Source organism: Vipera ursinii (assembly GCF_947247035.1).
Source record: "Vipera ursinii genome assembly, chromosome: 1".
Taxonomy (NCBI): Eukaryota; Metazoa; Chordata; class Lepidosauria; order Squamata; family Viperidae; genus Vipera; species Vipera ursinii.
In genome coordinates, this window is record NC_139512.1 from 34739910 (window position 1) to 34764729 (window position 24820).

At 38.1% G+C, this 24820-nt stretch overlaps 2 protein-coding genes across 5 annotated transcripts in view; one reads left to right on the top strand and one right to left on the bottom strand.

Annotated features, from left to right (window-relative positions):
* The first annotated feature begins 462 nt into the window (after positions 1-462).
* Positions 463-22385, top strand: MOK (MOK protein kinase). 2 transcript variants are annotated; one of them, XM_083348247.1, is made up of 12 exons: positions 463-606; positions 11287-11401; positions 11937-12026; positions 14418-14488; positions 15672-15750; positions 16067-16115; positions 17316-17494; positions 18398-18499; positions 19446-19619; positions 19878-19989; positions 21188-21391; positions 21476-22385. In XM_083348247.1, the coding sequence occupies exons 1-12, from the start codon at positions 600-602 to the stop codon at positions 21554-21556; spliced, it is 1263 nt and encodes a 420-aa protein (XP_083204373.1). In that variant the 5' UTR covers positions 463-599; the 3' UTR covers positions 21557-22385. The 2 variants fall into 2 exon arrangements, with proteins under 2 accessions (XP_083204373.1, XP_083204374.1); XM_083348248.1 differs by lacking the exon at positions 21188-21391.
* WDR20 (WD repeat domain 20) overlaps positions 14639-24820 on the bottom strand; it is a 55342-nt gene continuing 45160 nt past the window's right edge. For 2 of the 3 annotated variants that reach the window (XM_083348243.1, XM_083348246.1), the window contains exon 5: positions 15799-16095. In XM_083348243.1, coding sequence (XP_083204369.1) covers positions 15982-16095 — 114 coding nt within the window. In that variant the 3' untranslated portion in view covers positions 15799-15981. Of the gene's footprint in view, positions 14795-15798; positions 16096-24820 lie in introns of those variants that run through there. The other variant, XM_083348244.1, reaches the window with a different exon arrangement.

A 24820-nucleotide genomic window follows, 5' to 3' on the forward strand; every position in this document is an offset into this window, starting at 1 on the left:
TTCGATTTTCACGCCACGCTACACTAAAACATAGTGGACTAGTTCACTATTTAATGGGGGGGCTGGAAGAGGGCTTATTCCCAGGAAAAACACATTCAACTCTGTTGCATCCTCAACTAGTGCAAATGGCAGATTTCGCCCTACGAAAAAAACACCCGAACTCGTCAAGGGAAGGACGACTGTTACAGATCCCCTTTAGACAGTCGTAAGGATTGAGGATGCGCAAAGACGACAAAAGGGCTGGGAGCCGGCGGGCGAGGAGTAAAATTGACACTGCGCATGCGCAATTCTGAAAGCCCGCAAACATGAATCCTGCCCTTCGCCTGCCGCAGTCAATAGGAGAGGGCGGAGGTTAGTAACTGCGCTTGCGCCACGCTGTCAGAGGCCGGCGCAGCCGCGAGGGTGGGGGCTAGGTCGTTTTCCCGGGTTGAGGTGCTCGATGCTCTGGGGTTGCCCGGGTGACGGGAATACAACATGGCGCGCTGACAACTTCTGTCGTGGGGAGGGGGTCTGGCGGTTCAGAGAGGACCCGTGTCCTCGCCCCCCCCCCTCCCCGCCCTTGACCTGGCGGGAACCTGCGGGAGAGGCGGGCTCGGAGGATGAACAGTAAGGGAGGAGGCGCAGTGGTGGGTCGCGGCACGTGGTGGAATAGGTCGGGAACGGCGCTCGGCCTGCGGATTCGGCTTGAAGAGGGGAGGCGTGCGTAGAATTGGTGCTGAGGAAGAGAGGGTGGGGAGACGCGGCAACCCCCCCTTCCCTTCTTGCCGAGTCGAGGAAGAAACGTCTACTCGGAGAGAGGGGCGGGGGAAGAAGCCGCCTTTGGCATATTTGGTTCGATTCATTTACTGTTTAGAGCAGGGGTAGGCAACCTCGGCTCTTTTATGACTCATGGACTTCAACTCCCAGAATTCCTCAGGAATTCTGGGAGTTGAAGTCCACGAGTCATAAAAGAGCCGAGGTTGCCTACCCCTGGTTTAGGGGTAGGCAACCTCGGCTCTTTTATGACTCGTGGACTTCAACTCCCAGAATTCCTGAGCCAGCATGGCTCAGCTTGGAAACCTCTCCCTTTTCCCTCAGCATAGCTGGCTCAGGAATTCTGGGAGTTGAAGTCCACGAGTCATAAAAGAGCCGAGGTTGACTCGTGGACTTCAACTCCCAGAATTCCTGAGCCAGCATGGCTCAGCTTGGAAACCTCTCCCTTTTCCCTCAGCATAGCTGGCTCAGGAATTCTGGGAGTTGAAGTCCACGAGTCATAAAAGAGCCGAGGTTGACTCGTGGACTTCAACTCCCAGAATTCCTGAGCCAGCATGGCTCAGCTTGGAAACCTCTCCCTTTTCCCTCAGCATAGCTGGCTCAGGAATTCTGGGAGTTGAAGTCCACGAGTCATAAAAGAGCCGAGGTTGACTCGTGGACTTCAACTCCCAGAATTCCTGAGCCAGCATGGCTCAGCTTGGAAACCTCTCCCTTTTCCCTCAGCATAGCTGGCTCAGGAATTCTGGGAGTTGAAGTCCACGAGTCATAAAAGAGCCGAGGTTGCCTACCCCTGGTTTAGAGATTCGACCAGGGCGTCGCGTTGGGATTGGGGCCAACGACCCGCAGTCGAGACCGCGGGATGTGGGGGCCTCAGGTTGACGGAGGCCTTACGAACTCACCCGCTCCTGCCTCTATGGAACCAGGCGGGAGTCCTTTCAAAGAGTGGCTCCCGTCGTGTCTGGGAATAGCGTGGAACCTGAGCCATGTGCAGACGAACTCCAGAACCAGGGCTGATCCACGCCAAGCCACACCGATAGGGGCTTCTGTTTGGCTCCAACAGTAAGAAGCGTGTGGGTGTTTTTAGTGGTTTTGCATTTTTTTTCCCTTCGGTTCTATTTGTCCTTCAGCCTTTCCCAAACCAAGCTTGAATGGATATTGTTATCTCTGCTCCAAGACATCTTGGACAAACGTGGTGAACTCGATGAAATTGGTCCGTGAAAAACCAAGCCACAGTAAAATGGGCAGACTGTATTCCACCCTAAGCATGCTTCTGTGATATTAGCATAGAGATTCAGTTTTATCTTATTTTTGCAAGCTTTCTGTTTGCAAGCATAGTTTTCACTGAACTCAGAAATGAAAAGGAAGCACTTGGTTGTTCGAATCCATTCCTTAAAGCTCAACTAGGAAATCCTTTGATAACTGGAGGCTGTTTAGAGCAGGGCTTTTCAACTTTTTCACCCATTGTACCACTTTTAGGATATGGCAACATCCGAGTACCACCAGTCACCTAGCAAGGTGTCAAAAACTTGATGACCCCCCCATAAAAAGGAAAAAAGTGATGAAGTACAGGTAGTCCTCGGCTTACAACAGTTCACTTAGTGACTGTTCGAAGTTACAATGGCACTGAAAAAAGTGCCCCCCAAGCCACAGCCGAGCAAGACACCTGCCTGCCCGCCCAGTGGCGTTCTTCCTCCTGTCCAAGGTTTTCATTGTTGTGAGCATTTCTGTTGAAGATTGGGGGTGGGGTGGGGTGTTTGGTTTTTACCCCCCCCCCCCCCCCCCCGCTGGGTGGTTGCAGCAGGTTTTGGTCACTTCACGTGACCTTGGGACACTGTGACCGTCATAAATATGAATCAGTTGCTAAGCATCTGAATGTAAATCACAAGACCTTGGAGATGCTGCAACATTCTTCTGGGCTCAGCAGAAGCGCCAGGATCAGGGCCGAGCTCCGGCTGGAGCGTGGCGCTGATCCTGGTGCTTTCGCTGAGCCCTGACAGCCCTGCAGCTCCAGCCATCTCTCGCTCAGTCTTCTGCCGTGCTACTACCGGTTCAGCTCATTCCCCTCCCCCGCTACCACTTTTCTAGGATGGTCACGTACCACCAGCTAGGTGCCAATGTACCACAGGTGGTACCCGTACCACTAGTTGAAAAGCTCTGGTTTAGAGGAAGGACTACAGCAGATAGAATGGTAATCTAAAATGGGAAATATATAGTCTTTTTGGTGGATGTGAGATTTTAGGAAGGTCCCTTGGTGAGTTCTGTTTATTAGATGCAAAAAATCTATTTTAAGGAATCTGTTTTGAGGAATTTTCTTACCTCAAAAATGCACCATCAGTTTTTAGTAACTGCAGTCAGGGGCTTTTATTATTTTTAACCTGTCCATGTCTCTTCCTTGTCAGTCTGTGTATGTATACTAGCTCAAGATGGTCTCCTGTTTTCTCCACAAACATTAAAATGGTTTTGGAGGCCACAGGTTGTCTTTCTTCCTCTAATAGTTTATTCATATCTGTAAAAACAAGTAGAAGCTAGCAACTTTAGAGGAATCCTATCAATTAAAATGGATATTTCTGTATACTGTGTATAAATTTCAGCAACAGCTTTCATTATCTCATTATAGAATTTGAAATAGCCTGACTAGGAAAATTCTTTGCTTTAAATTAATGGTTCCCTCATACATATACATACACTAATGTAAAAATGATCACATGCGTAGAGGGTGGTTTATAACAAATGTTAAAGCAGCTATGTAGTATTAAGGGATAGAGTAATCTTTTTTCAGTCATAATTTATATGTATAAATTCATAATTTATATTTATGTAAATTTAATAAAATAAAGGATAAGATGATATACATATAAATCATAGGCACCATTAGAATAGTTTGTTTCAGCTGAGTCTACTTCTTTAGTGCATTCCCTGACAGACAGTTGCCCACCCTGCAATTTGACACATTCAGCAAATATCAGCCTTGTCTTAATAATTGGTTCTTGGGCTTCTTCTGTGTAATAAGCTCCTGATAGTTAGAAATTACTTTCATATTTCCTATTGTCTTTTCTCAAAACTAAACATGTCAAATTCCCTCAGTCTCTCATAAAACTAAGTTCCCAGTCAATCGTAAATCATTTTGCTGCAATAGGAAAAAACAGAAGTCTTATATCATATTACCATAGGAGAGATAGTAGAGGTCATGTGATAGTACTTACAAGCATATCAATTGTAAGAATGGGAAATAAACTTGATTCAGTGCCTGGAATGATAGTCGTATATAGGCAAGCTAAGATCATAGGTTTGTAGGCACCTCCTTGAAATTTATAGGCTTGCTTCTGACCCCAATCACTGAAAATCAGCATCTTTAATTTCCAAGTTATGATGAGATAGGAAACAAACAAGTAAGCCTTCACCTATATATGTTTATGTGTGTATACAAATACAAACATCTAGTAACCTCCCAAAATCTGGAAAATGTAGAAAGTCTGACTTCTGTGATATGCAATGGTACTGGAAAGTTTGTGATTCCTTTTGAGTTTTCAAGTGTCTGCATAACTATGATCTAAAATATGATCTGTTCTCACAAATCCTGAAACTAGGTAGAAAATCCAGTTAAATGAGTCAAAAACATTAGGCTTGCTCATTTATTGAGGAAAAATTGATCCAAAGCAACATATTTTGCACATGGTAAAAGTATATAAACCTCTAAGATTATCAGTTGATTTGAAAGGGTAATTAGAATCGTGTTTCAACCAGTGGGATGATAATGCAAATTAGATCCTGCCTCTCTTTAAAAAACAGAATTTTTGGTATTCACCGTCAAAGTCTGAACTTCACAACACAGGTATGTGGAAGTGTGTCATGTCCCAAACAAAGGAAATTTCCGAGGACCTCTGAAAAACAGTTGTTCATACTCACCAGGCTGGATAAGATTGCACAACTATTTCCAAAGAATTTGGACTTTACCAATCATTGTTAAATAAGATTGTGTAGAAATGGGCAATTCAACACTATTGTTACCCTCCCCAGAAATGGCTGACCAACTAAGCTCTCAGCAAGAGCAAGGTGTGTAATCTTCCATGAAGTCTCAACCCCAGGAAATCATCTAAGGCCTGTCTTGTATTGGTGAATGCCAGCATTCATGAGACCACCATCAAGAGAACATTGAACAACAATGTATAGTTGTATAGTATAGCAGGATTGCAAAAACAAAGCTACTACTCCCCAAAATAATATTGCTGCCCAGGTTGTTTGCAAAAGACCACATGGCTTTTGGAAGAATGTTCTATGGACAGATGAGAGTAGAATAGAATGTTTGGGCTTGAATGAAAAGCATATTTGCTGAAAGGCAAATCCTACATTTCAGCATAAGACCATCCCATCTGTGAGAGATGGTGGTGGCAATATATTTTGAGCCTGCTTTGCTGTCTCTGGACCAGGGTATCTAACCTGAAGCTCAAGAGAAAGTACAGTGGAGATAGAAAGTTTATATACGCCTGTTAAAATGCCAGGTTTCTGAAATGTAAAAAAATCAGACCAAGAGAAATCACTTCAGAATTTTTTACATCTTCAGTATAACATATAAGCTGTACAATTCAGTTGAAAAACAAACTGATATTTTTTTTGGGGGGGGGAGAAATCACAATCAAAATATAATAATATGGTTGCATAAAGGAGCACATCCTTAAACATTTGTTAAAGCACATTTTGATTTTATGACAGCGTTTTCAGTCTTTTGGGATAAGACACCGGTGTCAAACTCACCACGTCACGTGTTGCGACGTATCACAACTCTTTTTGCATTGCCGGCAATGAGGTGGGTGCGGCTTCGGTATGATGAAACTGGCCTATGGGCTGGCAGTTTGACACCCCTGGCATATCAGCAAGGCATATCTTACCTTGGGCATCTTTGCCCACTCTTCTTTGCAAAAGAGCTCCAAATCTGTCAGATTGCGAGGGCATCTCCTGTGCAAAGCCCTCTTCGGGTCACCCTACAGATTTTCAATTGGATTCAGATCCAGGCTTTGGCTGAGCCATTCCAAAACTTTGATCTTCTGGTGAAGCCTTTCTTTTCTTGATTTGGAGGTATGCTTTGGATGGTTGTGTTGAAAGATGAAATCTTCAGCATTTTAGCAAAGGCCTGAAGGTTTTGTGGCAAAATTGATTGATATTTGGAACTATTCATTATTCCCCCCTACCTTGACTAAAGCCTCAGCTGCAGTGAAAAAAAGCAGCCCCAAAGCATAACCACCATGCTTTGCTGTGGGTTATGCTATACTTCTGGTGATGTGCAGTTATGCTGTGGGTTATGCTATACTTCTGGTGATGTGCAGTGTTTTGTTGTGCCAAACTTAGTTTTTGGAATTATGGCCAAAAAAGTCATCTTTGGTCTCATCAGACCATAACACTTTTCTCTACATGCTATTGTCAGATTGATGTAGGTTTTTGCAATATGTAGCCAAGCATAGATGTTTTTCTTTATAAGAAGAGGCTAGTGTCTTGTCACCCTACAGCCCAGACATATGAATAATACGGGAGGTTGTTGCTACATATGGTACACAACCAGCACTTGCTGGAAATTCCTGCAGCTCCTTTAATGTTGCTGTAGGCCTTTTGGCAATCTCTCAGACCAATTTTTTCCCATCAATTTTGCAGGGACATCTAGGTCAGGGGTGTCAAACTGCCAGCCCGCGGGCCAGATGCATCATAGCAAAACCGTGCCCACCCCATTGCCGGCAATGGCAAAAAAGTCACAATACGTCGTGACATGTCACGTGGCGTTGCGAGTTTGACACCCCTGATCTAGGTCTTGGTAATGTCACAGTTGTGCCATATTTTCTCCACAATGACAGTCTGTTGATCACCATGTTCCATGGTATAGCCAATGCCTTGGAATTTTTTTGTGTGTTCCGTTCTCCTGACTGATATCTTCCAACAGTGAGATCCCTCTCATGTTTTGTAAGCTGTTTGCAGAGCATGGCTTTTGCTGTGAGGGGCAACTGAGTAAATGTCAGAAAAATCCTACTAGAAGAGCTGAATTTTATATGGCCCTGATCAAAGTCACTTTAATTGATAGGAGGTGTGATCTGACTAGTATTTTTAACATCAGTTTGAATGTGATTAGTTAATTCTGAACACAGTTACATTCTACTTAAAGGAGGGTGTGAACACTTATGCAACCACATTATTCTAGTTTTTTATTGTTATTTTCCCCCAAAAAAGATTTCAGCTTGCTTTTCAGTTGTACAGCTTTTATGTCATATTAAAGGTGGAAAGAATTCTGAACTGATTTATCTTGGTCTGATTTTTTTTACATCTCAAAACCTTAGCATTTTAACAGGGGGTGTAGAGTTTCTATATCCACTGTAGGTCATGCAGCAAAACAACCCCAGATGTATGACAAAAAACGGTTGAAGCAAAAATTTTGGAATGGGCAAGAAAACCCTGACTTTAATCCTTTTGAATTATAGTGGAAGGACCTGAAGCAGACATCTCGTGAAAGGAAGCCCACCAACCTCCCTGAGTTGAAGCTCTTGTATAAGGAGGAATGGCCTAAAATCCCTCCAAGCTGTTGTGCAAGACTCATCAATAATTATCAGAAATGTTTAGTTATTGCTGCGCCAAGTAGGTGCACCAGTTACTGAAAAGTTTCACATACTTTTGCCAGACAAAAATATATAACTTTGGATCATTTCTTTCAATAAATAAATGGAACAAGTAATGTTTTTGACTCATTTGTTTAATTGGTTTCCTTTCTCTGGTTTTAGGACTGAGAACAGATAACATTTTAGGTCATATTTATGCAAAATATTGAACACGCAAAAGAGTCAGCTAACTTTTAAGCATCACTGTAGCCCTATCCACTTTCCTGCTAGTACAAAATAGATTGACATCAGTTCTTGATGGAAAGTTTATGTATGTAGTAATTTAAAAAAGAAAGTACACCTTCTTTGAGTTCTATGGTTTTACATATCAGGACATGTAGAAATCTGTTCCTTAGCAGTTCTTTAAAAAAATACAATCCCAGGTGAACAAGAACACATGACATATTACACTATGCAATAGTGGTGAATATTTGTAGCTCAAGTGTAGGATGAGGATCAAGGTTCATTCTCTGAGCTTGTGGGAAACATTAGTTTCCAAATGTTTCATTACCAGGCTAGATAACATCTTCAGCAGAGTTTAGGGGATGTCAGTGTTCTTCTGCTTATAAGGGCTTCAGGTGTGGGTGTGTCAAGTGAGGATCTCATGATAAGTCAGATGTGAGTCATCAGTGAGAGTCTTGTGATGGGAAGGTTACATCAGGTCAGAATCATTGGGAGGTGAACTTCTGGGGGGGACTCGCATGGGCTGGTTGTGGGTTGGTGCTGTCTCTAGTTGGGTGTGCGTTTCATTTGGATTCTGAGGGATTCGTAGGCTGGTTGTAGGTCAGTGTGTCTGTTGATGGATTTGCTTGTGGAATGCCAGGCTTCAATGAACTCACGAGCGTGTGGGTGGTAGCGTAGCTGATGATTTTTGTGTTGCTCCAATCAAACTGGTGCTGTTTGATGTTGGTGTGGGTAGAGTTTAAGGATTTGGGATCATGGTGTTTGATTGCCAGCCAGTGTTTATGGATCCTGGTTTTTAATTGACATGTTTGTCTCACATAGAATTGGTTGCAAGAACTATCACAAGACCCTCATTTGATACGGGAAGCCCTTATAAACAGAAGAACACTGACACTGACATCCCCATACTCTGCTGAAGATGTTACCTAGCCTGGTAACAATCCACAAGCTCGGAGAACAAACCTTCACCCTCATATTACACTATGTCATTTATTTTACAAAAAGCCAGAATGGAGAAGCCATGTGAGGAAAACTAACTACACCTTATGATACAGTAGCTTGCAGATGTAGAACCATCTTCAGCACCAATAACTTGGATTGTTTTCTATATGACTGTATCAATCTCTCACATCGTTGTGGAGAAATTTGGCCCACTCTTATTTACAGCATTGCTTCAGTTCATTGAGGTTCTTGGACACTTGTTTATGCACAGCTCTCTTGAGATCCTGCCACAGTATTTGACTGAGCCATTGCAACACCTTGATTCTTTACTTTTTCAGCCATTCTGTTGTAGATTTGCTGGTATGCTTGGGATCTTGTCCTGTTGCGTGGCCCAATGTCAACCAAGCTTTAGCTGTCAGACAGATGGCTTCACATTAAATTCTAGAATACTTTGGTATACAGAGGAGTTCATGGTTGAGTCAATAACTGCAAGGAGCCCAAGTCCTGTGGCCGTAAAACAAGCACGAATCATCACCCTTCCAGAGGTTTGTGCTGATGTGTGTGTTTGGTTTTCACCAAACATGGCACTGTGCATTATGACCAGACATCTGCACTTTGGTCTCGTCTATCCAAAGGACAATGTTCCAGAAGTATTATGATTTGTTCAGATGCAACTTTGGAAACCTAAGCCGTGCTTCCATGTTCTTTTTAGAGAGGAGGCTTTCTCCTGGTAACCCTTCCAAACAAACCATACCTTTTTCTAATTGTACTCTTGAACTTTAACATTTACCATGCTATCTGAGGTCTGTAGAGTCTGAGATGTAACTCTTGGCTTTTTTGAAATTTCTCTGAGCATTGCATGGTCTGACCTTGGGGTGAATTTGCTAGGATAGCCATTCCTGGGAAGACTGGCAACCATCTTGAATGTTTTCCACTTACAAATAATCTTCTTCACTGTAGAAGGATGAACTTTAAATTGTTTGGAAATGTCCTTATAATCTTCCTCAGATTGATGAGGAGCAACAATTGTTTCTCTAAGATCATTCCTGATGTCTTTCCTCTTTGGCATTATGTTAACACACATCTCAATGCTGGAGACCAGTAGACTCCTAAAACTTTGGTTTCTATAGAGGTAGTCACACTTGCTGATGATCAATCGATCAAGGGCACATGATTAACAGCACCTACGTAGCTTCTTCACACGGTACCTATGGAAGCAGTAAGGGTGTACTTAGTTTTTCACACATGGCTTCTCCATTTTTGGCTTTCTTTTTGTAAAATAAATGGCATGATATAATATGTCATGTGTTGTTGTTCACCCGAGGTTGTATTTATCTATTTTTAAGAACTGCTAAAGACCAGGTGATTTTTTACTATAACCTGATTCATAAAACCATAGAACTCAAAAAGGAGGATCTTTCTTTTTCACATAACTGTGTGTAATATGAACACAGTCTTTTGATTTTTTCTTTCTTTTAATTTTAACTCCTCAAATATGTAGAAATTGTATCAATAAAGCAAATTCCTTTCTATTATAGAATACTCAACTTTATCATAGACAAAGATTGTGAATGAATAAAAAAGAGGAATTCAAGTCATAAGCACTGAATGTTTTAGACTAGAAGATATCCAAGGTTACTTCCAGCCCTTTGAATCTAATATACTATAAAACCATAAATGGAAGTTTCCTTCACTGTGAAATATGATACTTTGTTGTTTTTTTAAATATGAAACATGACAATGGTTAGTAGAATTATATTAAAAATACTTCTCTTTACAGCTAGATGCAGTTTGAAGAAGTTAATTCTCACAGAAGCTAGGCAATGGAGAATTCTAGGAACATTTGCTGTAGAAGTGATATGTATGGGAAAAGACTAAACCAAATTTTAGAGCAGAAAGGTATATACAAAAAGTAGTCAGAATTGGGTGAGTTTCCAGATGTATAACTCAGTAGAAAAGTAAAAAAAATGAATGAATGAGGGATCAATGTATCTGGAGGACTATTGTTCGTGGGCCTATAACATATATTACTTTGATTAAAACTTCATACATTATTCCTGGTCATATAGAATAACATTAGAATTAAGCTCTTCAAATGTACTGTATATGCTTGGAACATTAGGTGATTATTGATAATGCCTTAAGATATGCTAAATTGTATGTAAATATAAAAATAGTCCATTTTAATGATGATAGCGATATTATTTAAGCACAATATGTGTATAATTTATATCTAGTGAAGTGAAAACAAAAAACTCGGGTTTTTAAAAACTAAACTAAAACTTACACAATTTTTATCCTGCAGATTATCTAAAGTGGATGATAAGTTTGTGCAGTGCTTTTTTTGTAAAAGAAAAAGGTGCCGGAACTCACACATGTCATACAACCCACCTTGCCTACCCTACAAGGTTCCATCCAAAAAAGGTGCCGGAACTCCGTTCTGAGCGTTCTATGAGAAAAAAAGCCCTGAGTTTGTGAGATGTAGTTAATAGAAAGCACTTAAATGTTATTTTAGCAAACACAAATAGAATTTCTCATATAATTCTCAAGAATAAATTGTACTGGTATAATCCTTTCCCAGTGCAGAGAGATGAACCTCAATTTTAAACAACTACTGTGATAATATGGGAATTACCTGGAAGACATATTGTTTATCTGGGGAGGAAACAAGTGTGCTATTAGAATAAGTAAGCTACAGTTGTGGACATGTTTGATGAAGCAGAATTTAAATATATAAATTTAACTTCGTTTATTGTTTCAATATTAATCTTTTTAGAATACAAAACAATTGGTAAAATTGGAGAGGGAACATTTTCTGATGTTTTGAAGGTACAGAGTCTAAACAATGGACGTTACTATGCTTGTAAACAAATGAAACAGCATTTTGAAAGGTAAAGTTCGATTCTTTTCAATTTTAATTTCTTACTTAGCTTCAGTATATAAATGTTTTGTTTAAATCTTCATTGTCAAAAGTTGATTTAAAAACAAATATTTTCTTTGTAAATGCATATGTAAAATCTAGCTGCCTTTGGAGATGAAGATTGTTTTTCCTGATATGCCCTATTGCCCTTAAATAATGTGTGTTCAAACTAGTAATTCTTGATCCTAGCATATACTACAGTGTATAGTAAATATAGCATTGCACAGATTTGAGATTTCCTTCTTAAGAGCTCATAATCTTTGAAAGACAGGGAGGTATGTGTATTATACCATTTTCTATGATGCCATATAAAAACATAGTATTTTGCAAGTAGTATCTCATACAGTACTCATACAGAAGAGAGCCATGAAATGTCACACCACACCCAGGCAAGCTGGCAACATGCTGCAAGAGACTGTTACAACCTATGCCTTGTGTGTCAGGAAAATCCATACAATAATGTGTAAATGACATTTGTTTATTTTTTACCTAATCTTTTCTACTAGTATTGACCATGTGAATAACCTGAGAGAAATTCAAGCATTAAGGCGATTGAATCCACATCCAAATATCCTTACATTGCATGAAGTGGTTTTGTAAGTGATGTATGCTTTTTTTATTCCCATTCTGTACCATACATATTGATCACCAGATATAGAGATGTTCAATTACTATTTATCAAACGAATCTCATTCTGATTAAAATTATTTTGAGAGATGAAACTTTCACTATAGAATGATGAGATTTTGCCATTTCTTGCACCTTTTTTCAAGATGACAGCAAACAAGGAGTAGGTTGTGTGGACTACTTTACTTTGGAACTTAATAGGAATCAAATAATATATCTTTCTGTAGTCATTGAGCCATCATTCTGTTCTACTAAGAGCATGTGACATAGGCTCTCAGGATTGAACTGGCAATCTATAAAGATTTTAAAAATCACATTCGTTTTATTCTATGTTCATAATTGGCCTCTGACAATACTAATGGTGTGAAGGCAGAAATACAAAAAAAATGCAATTGGGGCTCAAGAATTGAAGTGTTTAAATGGCAATATGTAGAATCCAGTCTCATTCCCGTAGGTGCTGACTTGAGATTTTGCAGTGGGGGATTACTTGAAGATGTGTGTTATTAGATTCTGTTCATTGTGTCATATGAAAAGTCATATCTGGTCATCTGCCTAATGGAGGTAATCAGTTGACAATAAGGAATATTCTGAACATGCTAATCTATTGTGCTACCATGAAACAGAAATCTCACAATCCTCATAAATCCTCACCACACATTTTGCCAGACAACTGTTCTATTTAACAATTTCTGAAGAGAGAAAATATAAATCTTTTTTATTTTAAAAAAGATAAATTTTTGAAGGCACATAATACCAAGGTTCAGTGGCTTCTGTGGCAGCAGGAGGTGGGAGCAGAAAAAAAGCAACATTGAGATAAACCCTTGGCCCTTTTGTATATATGTCATATTCTTTCATGCATGTTTAAATGAGCAGATTTTGTGCAACAATACTGCTTTCATCATTTTTTTTTAATTCCATTTATATCCCGCCCTTCTCCGAAGACTCAGGGCGGCTTACAAACTTAGCAGTAGCCTTCATTCTATGTATATGCCTGCTTATTAGGGCTTTCACACACACACCCAAGTGGCATTATTACAAAGTCAGCTTATTGCCCCCAACAATCTGGGTCCTCATTTTACCTACCTTGGAAGGATGGAAGGCTGAGTCAACCTTGAGCCTGGTGGGACTCGAACCTGCACTAATTGCAGGCAGCTGGTGTTACTTAAGGAGGCATTAGCCCACTGCTCCACCGAGGCTCTTAATAAATTAATTTTAATAAAATAATTTTAATAAAAGCAACAGAATTTTGCAGATGTCTGTCCCCAGTTCAGGGAGAAAGTCTTTCTTAGAGCAAGGCAATTTCCTCTCCAATTGCAGAAAGTTGTAGTTCAGTAACAGCATGTAGAATTGTATCAAGTTTAATCTTGACTTGTCCAGTTATAGTTACTTGTCAGGTTTCAGAGGTCAGAAAGATCCCCATCTGTGACCACAGAATTGGTCAAGATGGGTTATAATCTGATGTTATAGGGCACATCTGTGTGTTCAAGAGTTATTCTGTTGCTTGCTTAAAGTCTAATATTGTTTTTGATGATGATAGAAGTAATATATTACTGTAAGTAATCTCTTGATTGTGGCAGGCAAAAAAAGTTAACATCAAAAGCATTTATTTTTTGCTTTTTAAATAATGGTTCTAATTAAATAAAATATATGCAGGTACACCATGGATTTGCTTTTGATTATCATTTACACTAGGGTGAGCAATTTGCAAGCCACATGAGATTATCAAAGGTTTGTCCTCTGTTACAGGTTCTTCCTCTTCTCTTTCATAACACCACTGTTACTATCTTGCCGATAAAGAGGGATAATTTTTCTCCTCACAATTGTCATTCATTAGTTAACTTATTAGATATTTATTGGGTTATTGAGAAACTGATTCAGCAATATAGCAAAGATGCATGAGCATGAATCTCCTGGAAACTCTCATATCCTGCAAGATTTGATTTCTGATTTTCGGCAAAAAAATGCTGGGGAAGTTGGTAAGCACTTTTGATGAGGAAGAGGATTTTTAAAGAGAGTCATCCTTCTCCAGTATAAACTTTTTCAGGATCATGAAAGATGAGATGACAAAATGAACTTGATTTTCCTTTTCTTCTTCAGCAGTTTTGAGTCAGTATGCTTATGATAAAAACCTTGCTCATCTCTAGTATATCTAGAGTGGCATATAACTGTTCTATTTAACATAAAGTGCTTTTTTCATGCATATGTAAAAGCTAATGAAAAATATAGAAAACTAATAATAGTAGATCCACTTTTTAAAAATAATTGAAAAATATGTTCTATTCTTTACGTGCATATATAACGTATTCTTTCTTTCATATTATTATTATTATTATATAATTACATTAAAACCCACTTTTTAGTGACAAGAAAGCTGGTGCTGTTGCATTAATATGTGAACTTATGGACATGAATATTTATGAATTGATCAAAGGTATGTAGCATACACAATATCTGAAAAATGTCTCTTTAAGCAATTTTTTTTTCACAAGTGAAAGAGATGTATATTTAGTTTTACCAAATATTAAGTAAGACACTGTTACATGTTGAAAAAAGATGTTTTACTTGCAGTTATGGAAAAACCCTTCAGATTATCGTGCATGTAAACAGGATCTCTTTCTGGTGGCACTTGATCTCCTTCAGAATAAGTTAAGGCAGAGAGAGGTTTTGGAATATAGGGAAAGCTTCTCCATATAATTACTTATATTGAAATAGAATGCTATCCTAAAGAGGGGCCAGTCTGCAAGAAAATTTAAGGAGAATATAGTTCATTAATCACTGTGTATATTTGCTGTATTAAGAATTGTTAAATCTATGCCCCACCCTTACCATCAACCAAAGCCAAGGCAGCATGGATAGTCAGTCAAAGATGACAATTGTATGTCAACAACTGGAAAATTACTATGTCATTGTGGTACATAATTGCTGTCTCTTGTTATAGCAGTTGTATATGAAATGAAGGCCTATTCTGCTTCCAAATACTCATGATTCGAAATGAATAATTGCATGAAACATAAAAGCTAGAGTCCTGTTCTAAATTTTTCAGTGTATAATAGAAAACCATTGCAACTGATATATGACCAGTAGAATATAGTCTAAAAGGCAGTGCTTTTTTGTAAAAAAAAAAAAAAGTGCTGGAACTCATACACGTCATACAACCCCCCTTGCCTACCCTACAAGGTTCCATCCAAAAAAAGGTGCCAGAACTCCATTCTGGGCGTTCTGTGACAAAAAAAGCCCTGCTAAAAGGCATCCTAGCCCAGTGTGTTTCATATCAGGTGCAAATTTGCACATCCTTTTCAAAGGTAGCCTTATAGTGGACACATTGCAGGAATCTAATCTTAACAGTGATTCAGATATGAGTCCTGTAGTCAGATTTGTCTTTTTAGAAAAGATACCAGTGGTGCACCCCCAAAGGTGGACACGTTGCTCTGAATAGAGCAACATTGAATATTAGCTAGTTAGGGGACTTGGTTATAGGTCATATATAAGTATTTCATAACTAGATTTTAAAATAAATTAGCCAAAATCATTGCAAGCTGCTTTTATACGCAAGCAATCTTTATTTTATTTATTTTTTTTAAAAAAACCTATTAAACTTGATTTCCAAATTCCAGGAAGGAAAAAACCATTGTCTGAAAAGAAAACAATGAATTATATGTACCAGCTATGCAAATCCCTTGATCATATACACAGGTAGGAAAGCTTTTTACTTATTTGCTTGCAAAATTACAGTTTGGATATTTAAATGGGCTGGAATCTCTAGATTTTCATTCATGTACCTAATGTATATAAAGGTGCCATAGGCTTTGACTAGCTTTTATTTTCTAGTTGTCATCTCTTCTTTGGAATATCTTCAGAACTTTTATGGATAATTTTTTGGGATGGGTGAAACAACTTATATTGAAACTAAGGGGTAGGCTTGAGTTACTCCCAAGGGATGTGTGGCTTTCTGCACCACAGCCTTAATATAAAAATACTTACCTTTCCTTTGATTTTTATCTTGATGCAGGAATGGAATATTTCACAGAGATGTGAAACCTGAAAACATATTAATAAAGGTAGGTTGTCTTTGGTTATTTTATAATATGTGCAATATGAATGTACCAAAATTCTTATGTTTCAAAATGTTTGTTCTAGGACTGGTATTTGAATATGCTTCCTATGTCTATAGGAAAAAGTGCCTTTCAACTTTCTGATGATTATCAAATACTTACTTTAGAGCTAATATTGTCTTGCTTTTTAGCATCAGGATTTTTTTTATTACTCATCTTTTTAGGCGTCAGTCACTTGAAAAAATCAAATTTGATTTTTCTTGAGTAACTTCTGCTAGCAATTCTCTGAAGACTTAATGTTCAAAGGTTTCCATTGCTAAATGCTGCAGTTATGAAACATGTCACATGACTGCATCATTTAGCAACAGCATCTTAGCATTCCCTGTGGCTAACATTATAAGTGAAGATTTCATGTGACCATGACTTAACAATTTCCTGCCAGCTACCACAAGCAAAGTCAATGAGGAAGCAGACTGACAATTGCAAGTTCCAGGCAGCTTGCAAGGAGGCTGGAGGACAGGTGAGGAGTGGGAGGAGGGTTGCTGTGGTAAGTGCATGTGAGCTGAGAAGGGATTGCTGCTGTTCCAGAGTAAAGGATGCAGGCTGGTGCATTCATGCAGTGCAGGCCAAGCACATGGATCATGTTGACATGACCATGGAGGTAGTGTGTTGGCTGGAATTTTGAGAACCAGTCTTAAGCACCAGTCATTCAGTGTCATTGCAACTTCAAATAGTTGCTGAATTTAATCAAGAACCACCTATGCATATGTTTATGGAGATTCTCAGTCATCCAGGTCATGGTTGTTCCAAAGGTGCTCTTCCAAAAGGCAACTGGACTTCCTTGGTCTTTTTCTTCAAAAAAGTTTCCCTTCTCATCCAGAACTGAAGAAACTTCTTGGATGAGAAGCAAACCATTTTCAAAGAAAAAAATCAAGAAAGTCCAGTTGCCTTTTAGAAAAGCATCTTTGGGACTACCTGTACGTATTTTCACATTTACTCCAAAGGCTGCCTTGTGGCCAAGGATTCAAAAGTCAGTTACTGCCAATTTAGAACATTAAAGTAATCAGTCTTTTCTGTTCACAAATAGAACAGCTGAGGTGGATAAAGATTCCTTAATTTCATCTTGAAGTATTATTAGTAATTCATTATTTGTAAATATCATTTTAATGCCTAATCATTTGAAATGCACAATTTGTCTTATTGTAGCAAGATCTTCTCAAACTTGGAGATTTTGGATCCTGTAGGAGCATACATTCTAAGCAGCCATATACAGAATATATCTCTACACGCTGGTATAGGGCACCTGAATGTCTTCTTACAGATGGTTACTACAGTTATAAAATGGACATCTGGAGTGCTGGCTGTGTGTTTTATGAAATTGCAAGGTAGGTTATTTATCAGAAGGAAAGTGGCTAAATTAAAAAGAATAAAGAAACTCTTATGAAGTATAGGCTTGTACAGATATGAGATAGTTATAGGCTGAATTATGGGAAAAAATACAAATATAATACTGGAAAAGATTTGAACAGTAAAACACACAAGGAGAAAATTCCAGTTCAACTGTCTGCATTGCTGGTTGATGAATTGCATAATGGCACAGGGAAAGTCATTTAACTCTTTGAAAATAAACTTAAATCTATCTCAATAAAAAGATTTGGGTATTTGTTACTGTTTGTTAATCATTGTGTTCTTATCTGGCATAACTTCATTGTTTTAATTGAGGGGTTTGTGAGCCTTGCTGCTGTATATCTGGATTTAGTCAATGGTTAGAAAAATGAACATCAGCAGCTTAATGAAGAAAGGAAAAATAATTTGAAATTTAGCTGAAAGTCCTAATGTGATATTCAGGCTTTAAGAGTGGCTGTTATCTAGCTATAGTCAATAGTAAACCTGTCTCTAAGAAGGATACTTGAGGGAAAGCCATGCCATGTGCATATTATGTTGAATTTTGGGGATTATAGGCTTTAGCAACAAATACTTTATTTCTAGCTGATGAAATATTTATGTCCTTAGGTAGCTACAGGCTGAATTGTACAGATAACATTTTTCGATAGCACTTGTCTCTTTTGATACTTTTTTTTCCTTTTTATTTTGAAAGATGCTATATAATACACAGGTGGGAAATGGGATTAATGATAGTGTGTTTGATTTAAAAATACTGCTATAATGTTATTATTTAGTACAATATTATTCAGTACCGAGGATGAACAGTTTTCTCATAACAATAAAACATAAGCTTGTCACAGAGTTTGGTATTCATCACATTAACAATTCTTCATTGTTCCCAGTTTCCACCCACTTTTTCCTGGATCAAATGAACTGGATCAAATATCAAAAATCCATGATATCATAGGTACCCCTCCTAAGAAGATTCTTAATAAGTTCAAACAGTAAGTGTAGTTTCCCTTGATATTCATTATTGTATTTTATTTAAGGTTGCCTAAAATTCCATTAGAAGTGTGTCTTTATTACTTTACAGCTGACCATAGTCAAATCTAAAAAGCATATAGCCTGGGTCTACTTCTCGGAATTCAGAACTACAGTCACAACGATGTTGTTTTCATGTCCTATTTTCATGATGTATTAAGACTGTTTTATATTACTGTTCCCTTGATAAATGCTTTTAGTTCTTTTTGCAAGTGTTATAGAATTTCAAAACTGTAGGAAGTCCCCATTGCTATAAATTACTGTAACATCTATGTATCTTTGGCATTCAGTAAACATTCAAACAAACACCTTGAATTCTGTTAATTTTGGGGGGACAAGCATTGATAATTTTCTTGGCAATGTGGTGCAAGTGATTTCCCAGTCCTGCCTACAGACTTGGTATTTCTTGTTGGTCTTTTTGGTCTCCTATTAATTCTGTTCAGTTTTTCAAAATAAACTAAGATTATAGGTGCTGTCACTTAGCTGGGCTGCTGCTATATAGACTTAACTAGCTTTGCTGAATAACTTTTTAAGGGATGTTTATTACTGAGTGCCGCTTTTATTCCAGTTCAACAGATATCACATCGATGAACTGGAAGACAAAATTTAAAATTATTTTGACTTCCCATGTTCAAGTCAGGGTAGTATCAAATGGATCTAAAGAAAACCACTGTGGAGTTATGGCATCATAACACAAGTCTGCCAAAACATATTTGTGTTCCAAATCTGACAAGCATTAAATTGTAGTGTTTTCATGTTATAGTCACATAAATGTAATTTGCCCTACATGGCTATTTACAAAATGCTTTGAAACTGAAGCTTTCATTTTAATTTCTTTAGTATTCTTTCAGTATCAATAAGCCTGATTCATTTGATAGGAATGTGTTTTCTTTCACTGAATTTATGCAGGTCAAGAGTGATGAGTTTTGATTTCCCCATCAGAAAAGGCAAAGGAATCTCTCCATTTATCCCTAACCTGTCCAATAAGAGCCTGACACTTATGTATGCAATGATACAGTATGATCCTGATGAGAGAATCTGTGCGCATGAAGCACTGCAACACCCTTATTTCAGAGAATTGAGGTAAGGGAATGTGAAATAAAATTTGATTTTGAATCAATGGTCAGTTGTAAATTTCTCTAGCCAGCTAAGATTTAAAATACCTCAGCTAGATCTAAGCTAAAATTTAATGTTAATACTTAGGTATGAATATTTAGCATTTGCATTTCAAGTATTTTGTTAATAATGTCTAAAGGAGGGAAGTGAGTGATTTGATTGTCTAACTGATGGGAAAAAATTCAAAGCTCATATATGAGATTTTATCTGACTTACGCTAAACAGGTTGGCAGAGAAAAAAGCTTTAACCCTACATCGAAAAATGAGATTAGGAGCAAATCCATTAGAAAGGGATTCTCTTGGCTTGCACCGTGTTTCAAAGGAGGATCAAAGGCAGGTAATCTTTAAATCAAAGACTGAGTAATAAATCTAATTAATTACTGCCATTTTTATTCACACATTTACAGAACAGCACTGTCAATTTTGCTGCTTTAATTAATCATCCTAGACATGTGAAACATGTTTGAGAATTCTTTATTTTGCTGTTTAACTATTGGACACCTAATTGTGATTGACAGATTCAGAAAGGTTTTGTTTAAATTTATACCATTATCTCTTATGCACGCAATGCATGGAATAGTGTGATAGTTTAGTTTTAGATGTGCTATATATGGCTCCTGATATTTTGTAATTCTGTAAGGACATTCAAACTAGTGCTGGAATTAACTAGACCTTTTTCTGGAAATTTTTCAATTTGCGTCTCGTTCATGCAATCAGCATATAATAATTATGCAGTGTCTGATTCTGCCAACTTCCCAGCTATTCTGGGAATATTAAGGGTATCAACAAATCCGTCTAATAATTCCCAAAGTTTATTTCAATCCATTCTCTACTCTCATCTCCTTCCCCCCCAACCCCCCCCCGAATCACAATTAGGGAATAAAAAGTAATTAATTCTAGTACGTTCCTATATTTTGTTGCAGAATTCTAGACACATCAGATTTGAGCTAGCAGTACCAAGTTCCTAGAGTTTATCCAGTTCTTTTCAAATCTGATGGATGTTCCTTGCTTCCTTTAACACTCAAGGAATAAATTTTGATGCCAATAGAAGAACAAGAAAGGAAGGAAAATGTGTCATTCCGAGGCTTAGATATCTTCTAAGGATAGTCCAAGAAGATATCTTCTAAGGCTCAATTTTACAAATAAACCATCAAAGACTGTAAGCCAATTTTCCAAACAAATATCCACTTTCAACATATGCATCTTTGAAAGTCTGAAAATAGTGGAATGTATGTAACCTTTGGCTACTCAATATATAGAATATAATTGCTACCATTTAATCCTCTTCCCCTTTATTGATCTAACTATATAAAGGCTTTCACTGACACCATACTTCCATCCGATTAGTTCATTCCAAAGGCAAGCAGCAATCTTCCCTAAGAAACATTTTGGATAGAACTTTACATACATTTGGGAGTAACTGCACAGGATGCAATATCTAAACCATCCTAAAGCATACGTGAGGTGATCAAACACATTTATCTTACATAACAAAATTATTTTTAAAAATTGAACTTGTATTTTTATTTTAAAAGAACTTTTTTAGGCAAGCCCAGGAGAATCCACTGGGACATCATGGACTATCCAATGCAGTTGAGTTGCCAAAACTGACAGTTCCTGCTGTAACCAACTTGACTTCTTACCCTAATCCTTCATTTCAGTCAGTTTTTACCCTCCCAGCATCCAACAGACAAGTCCAGGTTTTGCAACCTATAACATATTTTGGGACACATCGCAAGGTAATTCTGCCTTGCTTATTAGATTACATGCTATTTTGTACAGTAGATTATAGCCCATTTTAACTTCTATTGTCTCATCAACAGTCTGAAAAACAGAAGGAATTTAAATCTCCTATGAAACAGTACCATCTGCCTGCTCTGGAAAGAAGAGGTGGAGGATTTTGATGGATAAAAACTCTTATGAGGTGTCTGGATTTTTTTAAACAGTACACAAATGGCAATAGTGCCTTATCACCTCAAATGCTGCAACAAACTGCTACAACAATCATTCTTTGGGACTTACCCATTTTTTTATAAGTCAACAATGTAATCACCATTTTTATAGCTCAGAATGCACTTTGATTTTTTTAAGGAGTTTGTGCTTTTTTATTTAAGTTTTAAGGTGATCATATATTTAATGGTGTTGCACTGGCAGGAGTGAATTGTCCCAACTTTTATATTAAATGCTACATTGTGTAATATATGTAATAAAAGTGAATTTCTGGGAGGGGAGTTATACATGTGATCGTAGGGATATCAGAGCCAATCTTCTTTATCATTTATAAACATCAAAATTTAAATATAACTTAGTATAAACATTTGTGTTCTAAAACAAGTAATATAAATTAGCAGGTATTTGTATGGGTGGTGGGTGAAAAAGATCAATAGTCAATACACAATATTCTCTTGTATGGAAATCTATAAGTAAGCTTTTAGTTAATGTATATTGTCACCCTGGCATAGTTCAGTGTAGAATGTTATACATTTGTTTTGAAAAGGCCATGATGTTTGAAACTTTTGTGCTGTAGAGAATAATCCACTCTTTTAAAGGGCATTTAATTTAGCTTTTATAGAGGTATCAGTAAAAATAAATGTATTAAAGGACTAAGATGATTTTTATAGATTATGAGATTAAGTATCGTGTCCTCTCACAAAGCACTGTCAAATACCATCACTCTATAACAAAAAATGATGTATTGCACTAGAGTAAAAAATATTGATACTGTATAACAGTTGCACCTTAAATAACAGCCAAATAGCAATGCTTCAATAAAGTGGCAAAAAGATAGCTAAGACTGGACTACATCTTTGAGGGAACCCACAATGATAGTTTGCTGAAAAGTCACAAAAAGAACACAAATGCAATCCAATACATAAAGCAAATGCTAAAAATGCTGTATTTTTCTTCCTGTAAGAAGGCAATCATTTGCTTGAGGATTCAGCAGCCATGGTAAGTTGGTTGAATGTAATCTTGCCATTATTTATACTTCTGTTCAAACCAAATTATGGGAGGATTGAGATTTAATTTGAAGAATTTTCATATTATTTCACAGAATCATCCAAGTCTTCAGGATAAGGTTCTCTTTTGGGAAGGACAGGAATGTAATTTGAAATTTATGAAGAGCATTATTTTTGCATCTGCATTTTTGTAACTGGATGAATATTGTATCTAGTTTTAGTCGCCATGATATAAAAACGATGTTGAGACTCTAGAAAGAGTACAAAGAGCAACGAAGTTGATTAGGGGACTGGAGGCTAAAACATATGAAGAATCGTTGCAGGAATTGGGTATGTCTAATATGATGAAAAGGACTAGGAGTGACATGATAGCAGTTTTCCAATATCTCATGGGTTGCCACAAAGAAGAGAAGGTCAACCTATTCTCCAAAGCACTTGAAGGTAGGACAAGAAGCAATGGGTGGAAACTAATCAAGGAGAGAAGCAACCTAGAAGTAAGGAGAAATTTCCTGACAGAACAATTAATCAGTGGAACCATTTGCCTTCAGAAGTTGTGATGCTCCAACAGTGGCGTAGCGTGGGTTGTCAGCACCCGGGGCAAGGCAAGTAATTTGCGCCCCCTAACCCGCTGGGCGGCCGCTGCACTGTCCCTCTCCCAGATAGTCCCTCGCTCTCTCTCCGCACCGCACACCTGGCACCCCCCCCTCCACAGTGGGCGGCGACCCGGCGGCTCGGATCGGATTCACACAGCCAGCACTGCAGTGAGAGAGTGAGCCAGGCAGGGGCAGAGAGCTGCGAGTGCGAGCGCGCCCCCCCAGATGTTGCGCCTGGTGCAGCCGGACCCCCTGCACCCCCCCACGCTACGCCACTGTGCTCCAACACTGGAAGTATTTAAGAAGACAAATTATTTGTCTGAAATGGTATAGGGTTTCCTGCTTGAGCAGGGAGTTGGACTAGAAGATCTCCAAGGCCCTTTCCAACTCTGTTATTCATTCTCCCTCCCACTCCCAAAAAATCTCTAGCAGGAAATTCTGAGTAAAATTCTCAAATCTAATCTGGATCTCAATCTAAATATTAAAGCACCAGTTCCCAACCTTTCTAGCACGACGGACTGGCGAGGGGAAGAGGGGATCGTTTTGTGCAAACGGCAGATGTGCAGGCATGCCCACAATTTGCACAAATGGAGCTTTGTGTGCGTGCACGTGTGAGCATCCACCGCTCATGCAATTGGAGCTGTGCACATGCGCTCATGCACTGCTTGCACAGCCTGGTTCTGGACGAGCCATGGTACTGGGCTGCAGCCTGGGGGTTGTGGACCCATGTTAAACACTACAAGCAAGGATGAAAAAGTATCCGTTAAGAATGTTTATGTTCATAATGCATAAGCATTATTTCATACAGCTACTGGCTTTAGTCATATCTAGAACATTAGAATGTTTTCTAGGATCTTGTAATTTAAAACAAGGCACCTACAGTATTGAATAAAGTGCACTGTGATTTGATTAGTTGAAATATTGTAGAATCTCTAGTCAATTTACAAATTTCTAAAAGAATGTTACAGATTGTTCCTTTATTGTATGAAAAGCAGCTAATTTTCCTTTAGAAGAGAAAGCTCTCTTCAAATAGCCAATAGGGAGATGTTACTCTTAAGAGCACTTAAGAGTGGTCAAAAAGAGATTTCGTCTGTAGTTAGGTGCATTCTCCCACAAGTGATGACAAAGCTTTGTCTAATATCCCAAAGAGGCAATACAAGGCTAAATACACCCAATATGAAGAAGTCTGATTGGATAGTATAATATACCGTACTTTATGATTTTAGCCTTTAAACAATAATTAAAAACATTCTCACATTCTCTACATATATGCATAATCAGAAGCACATTGTATTTCATTGGATACTAAGTCTGAGATTCATCTGCCAGTAACATATGTTGAGGACAAATTACTTGACAATTTAGAAACAAAAGGGGCAAATTAGGAACATATACTACTTTTAGGTATGCTTACACTTGACGATAAGGCAACTTTGGTTCATATATTCTAATATATGTTCTAATACAGTACAGTGTAAATGCTTTTGAACTGCATGAGATCAAACACTAAAAATAGTTAAAAAGATTAGAATGTTGGTCAATTTCAGTTTTGGAATTTTTTTTTAATGCTTGTAGATTCTATAATTGCAAAGGTAAGCAGAAGGATGGCTGCATGTAA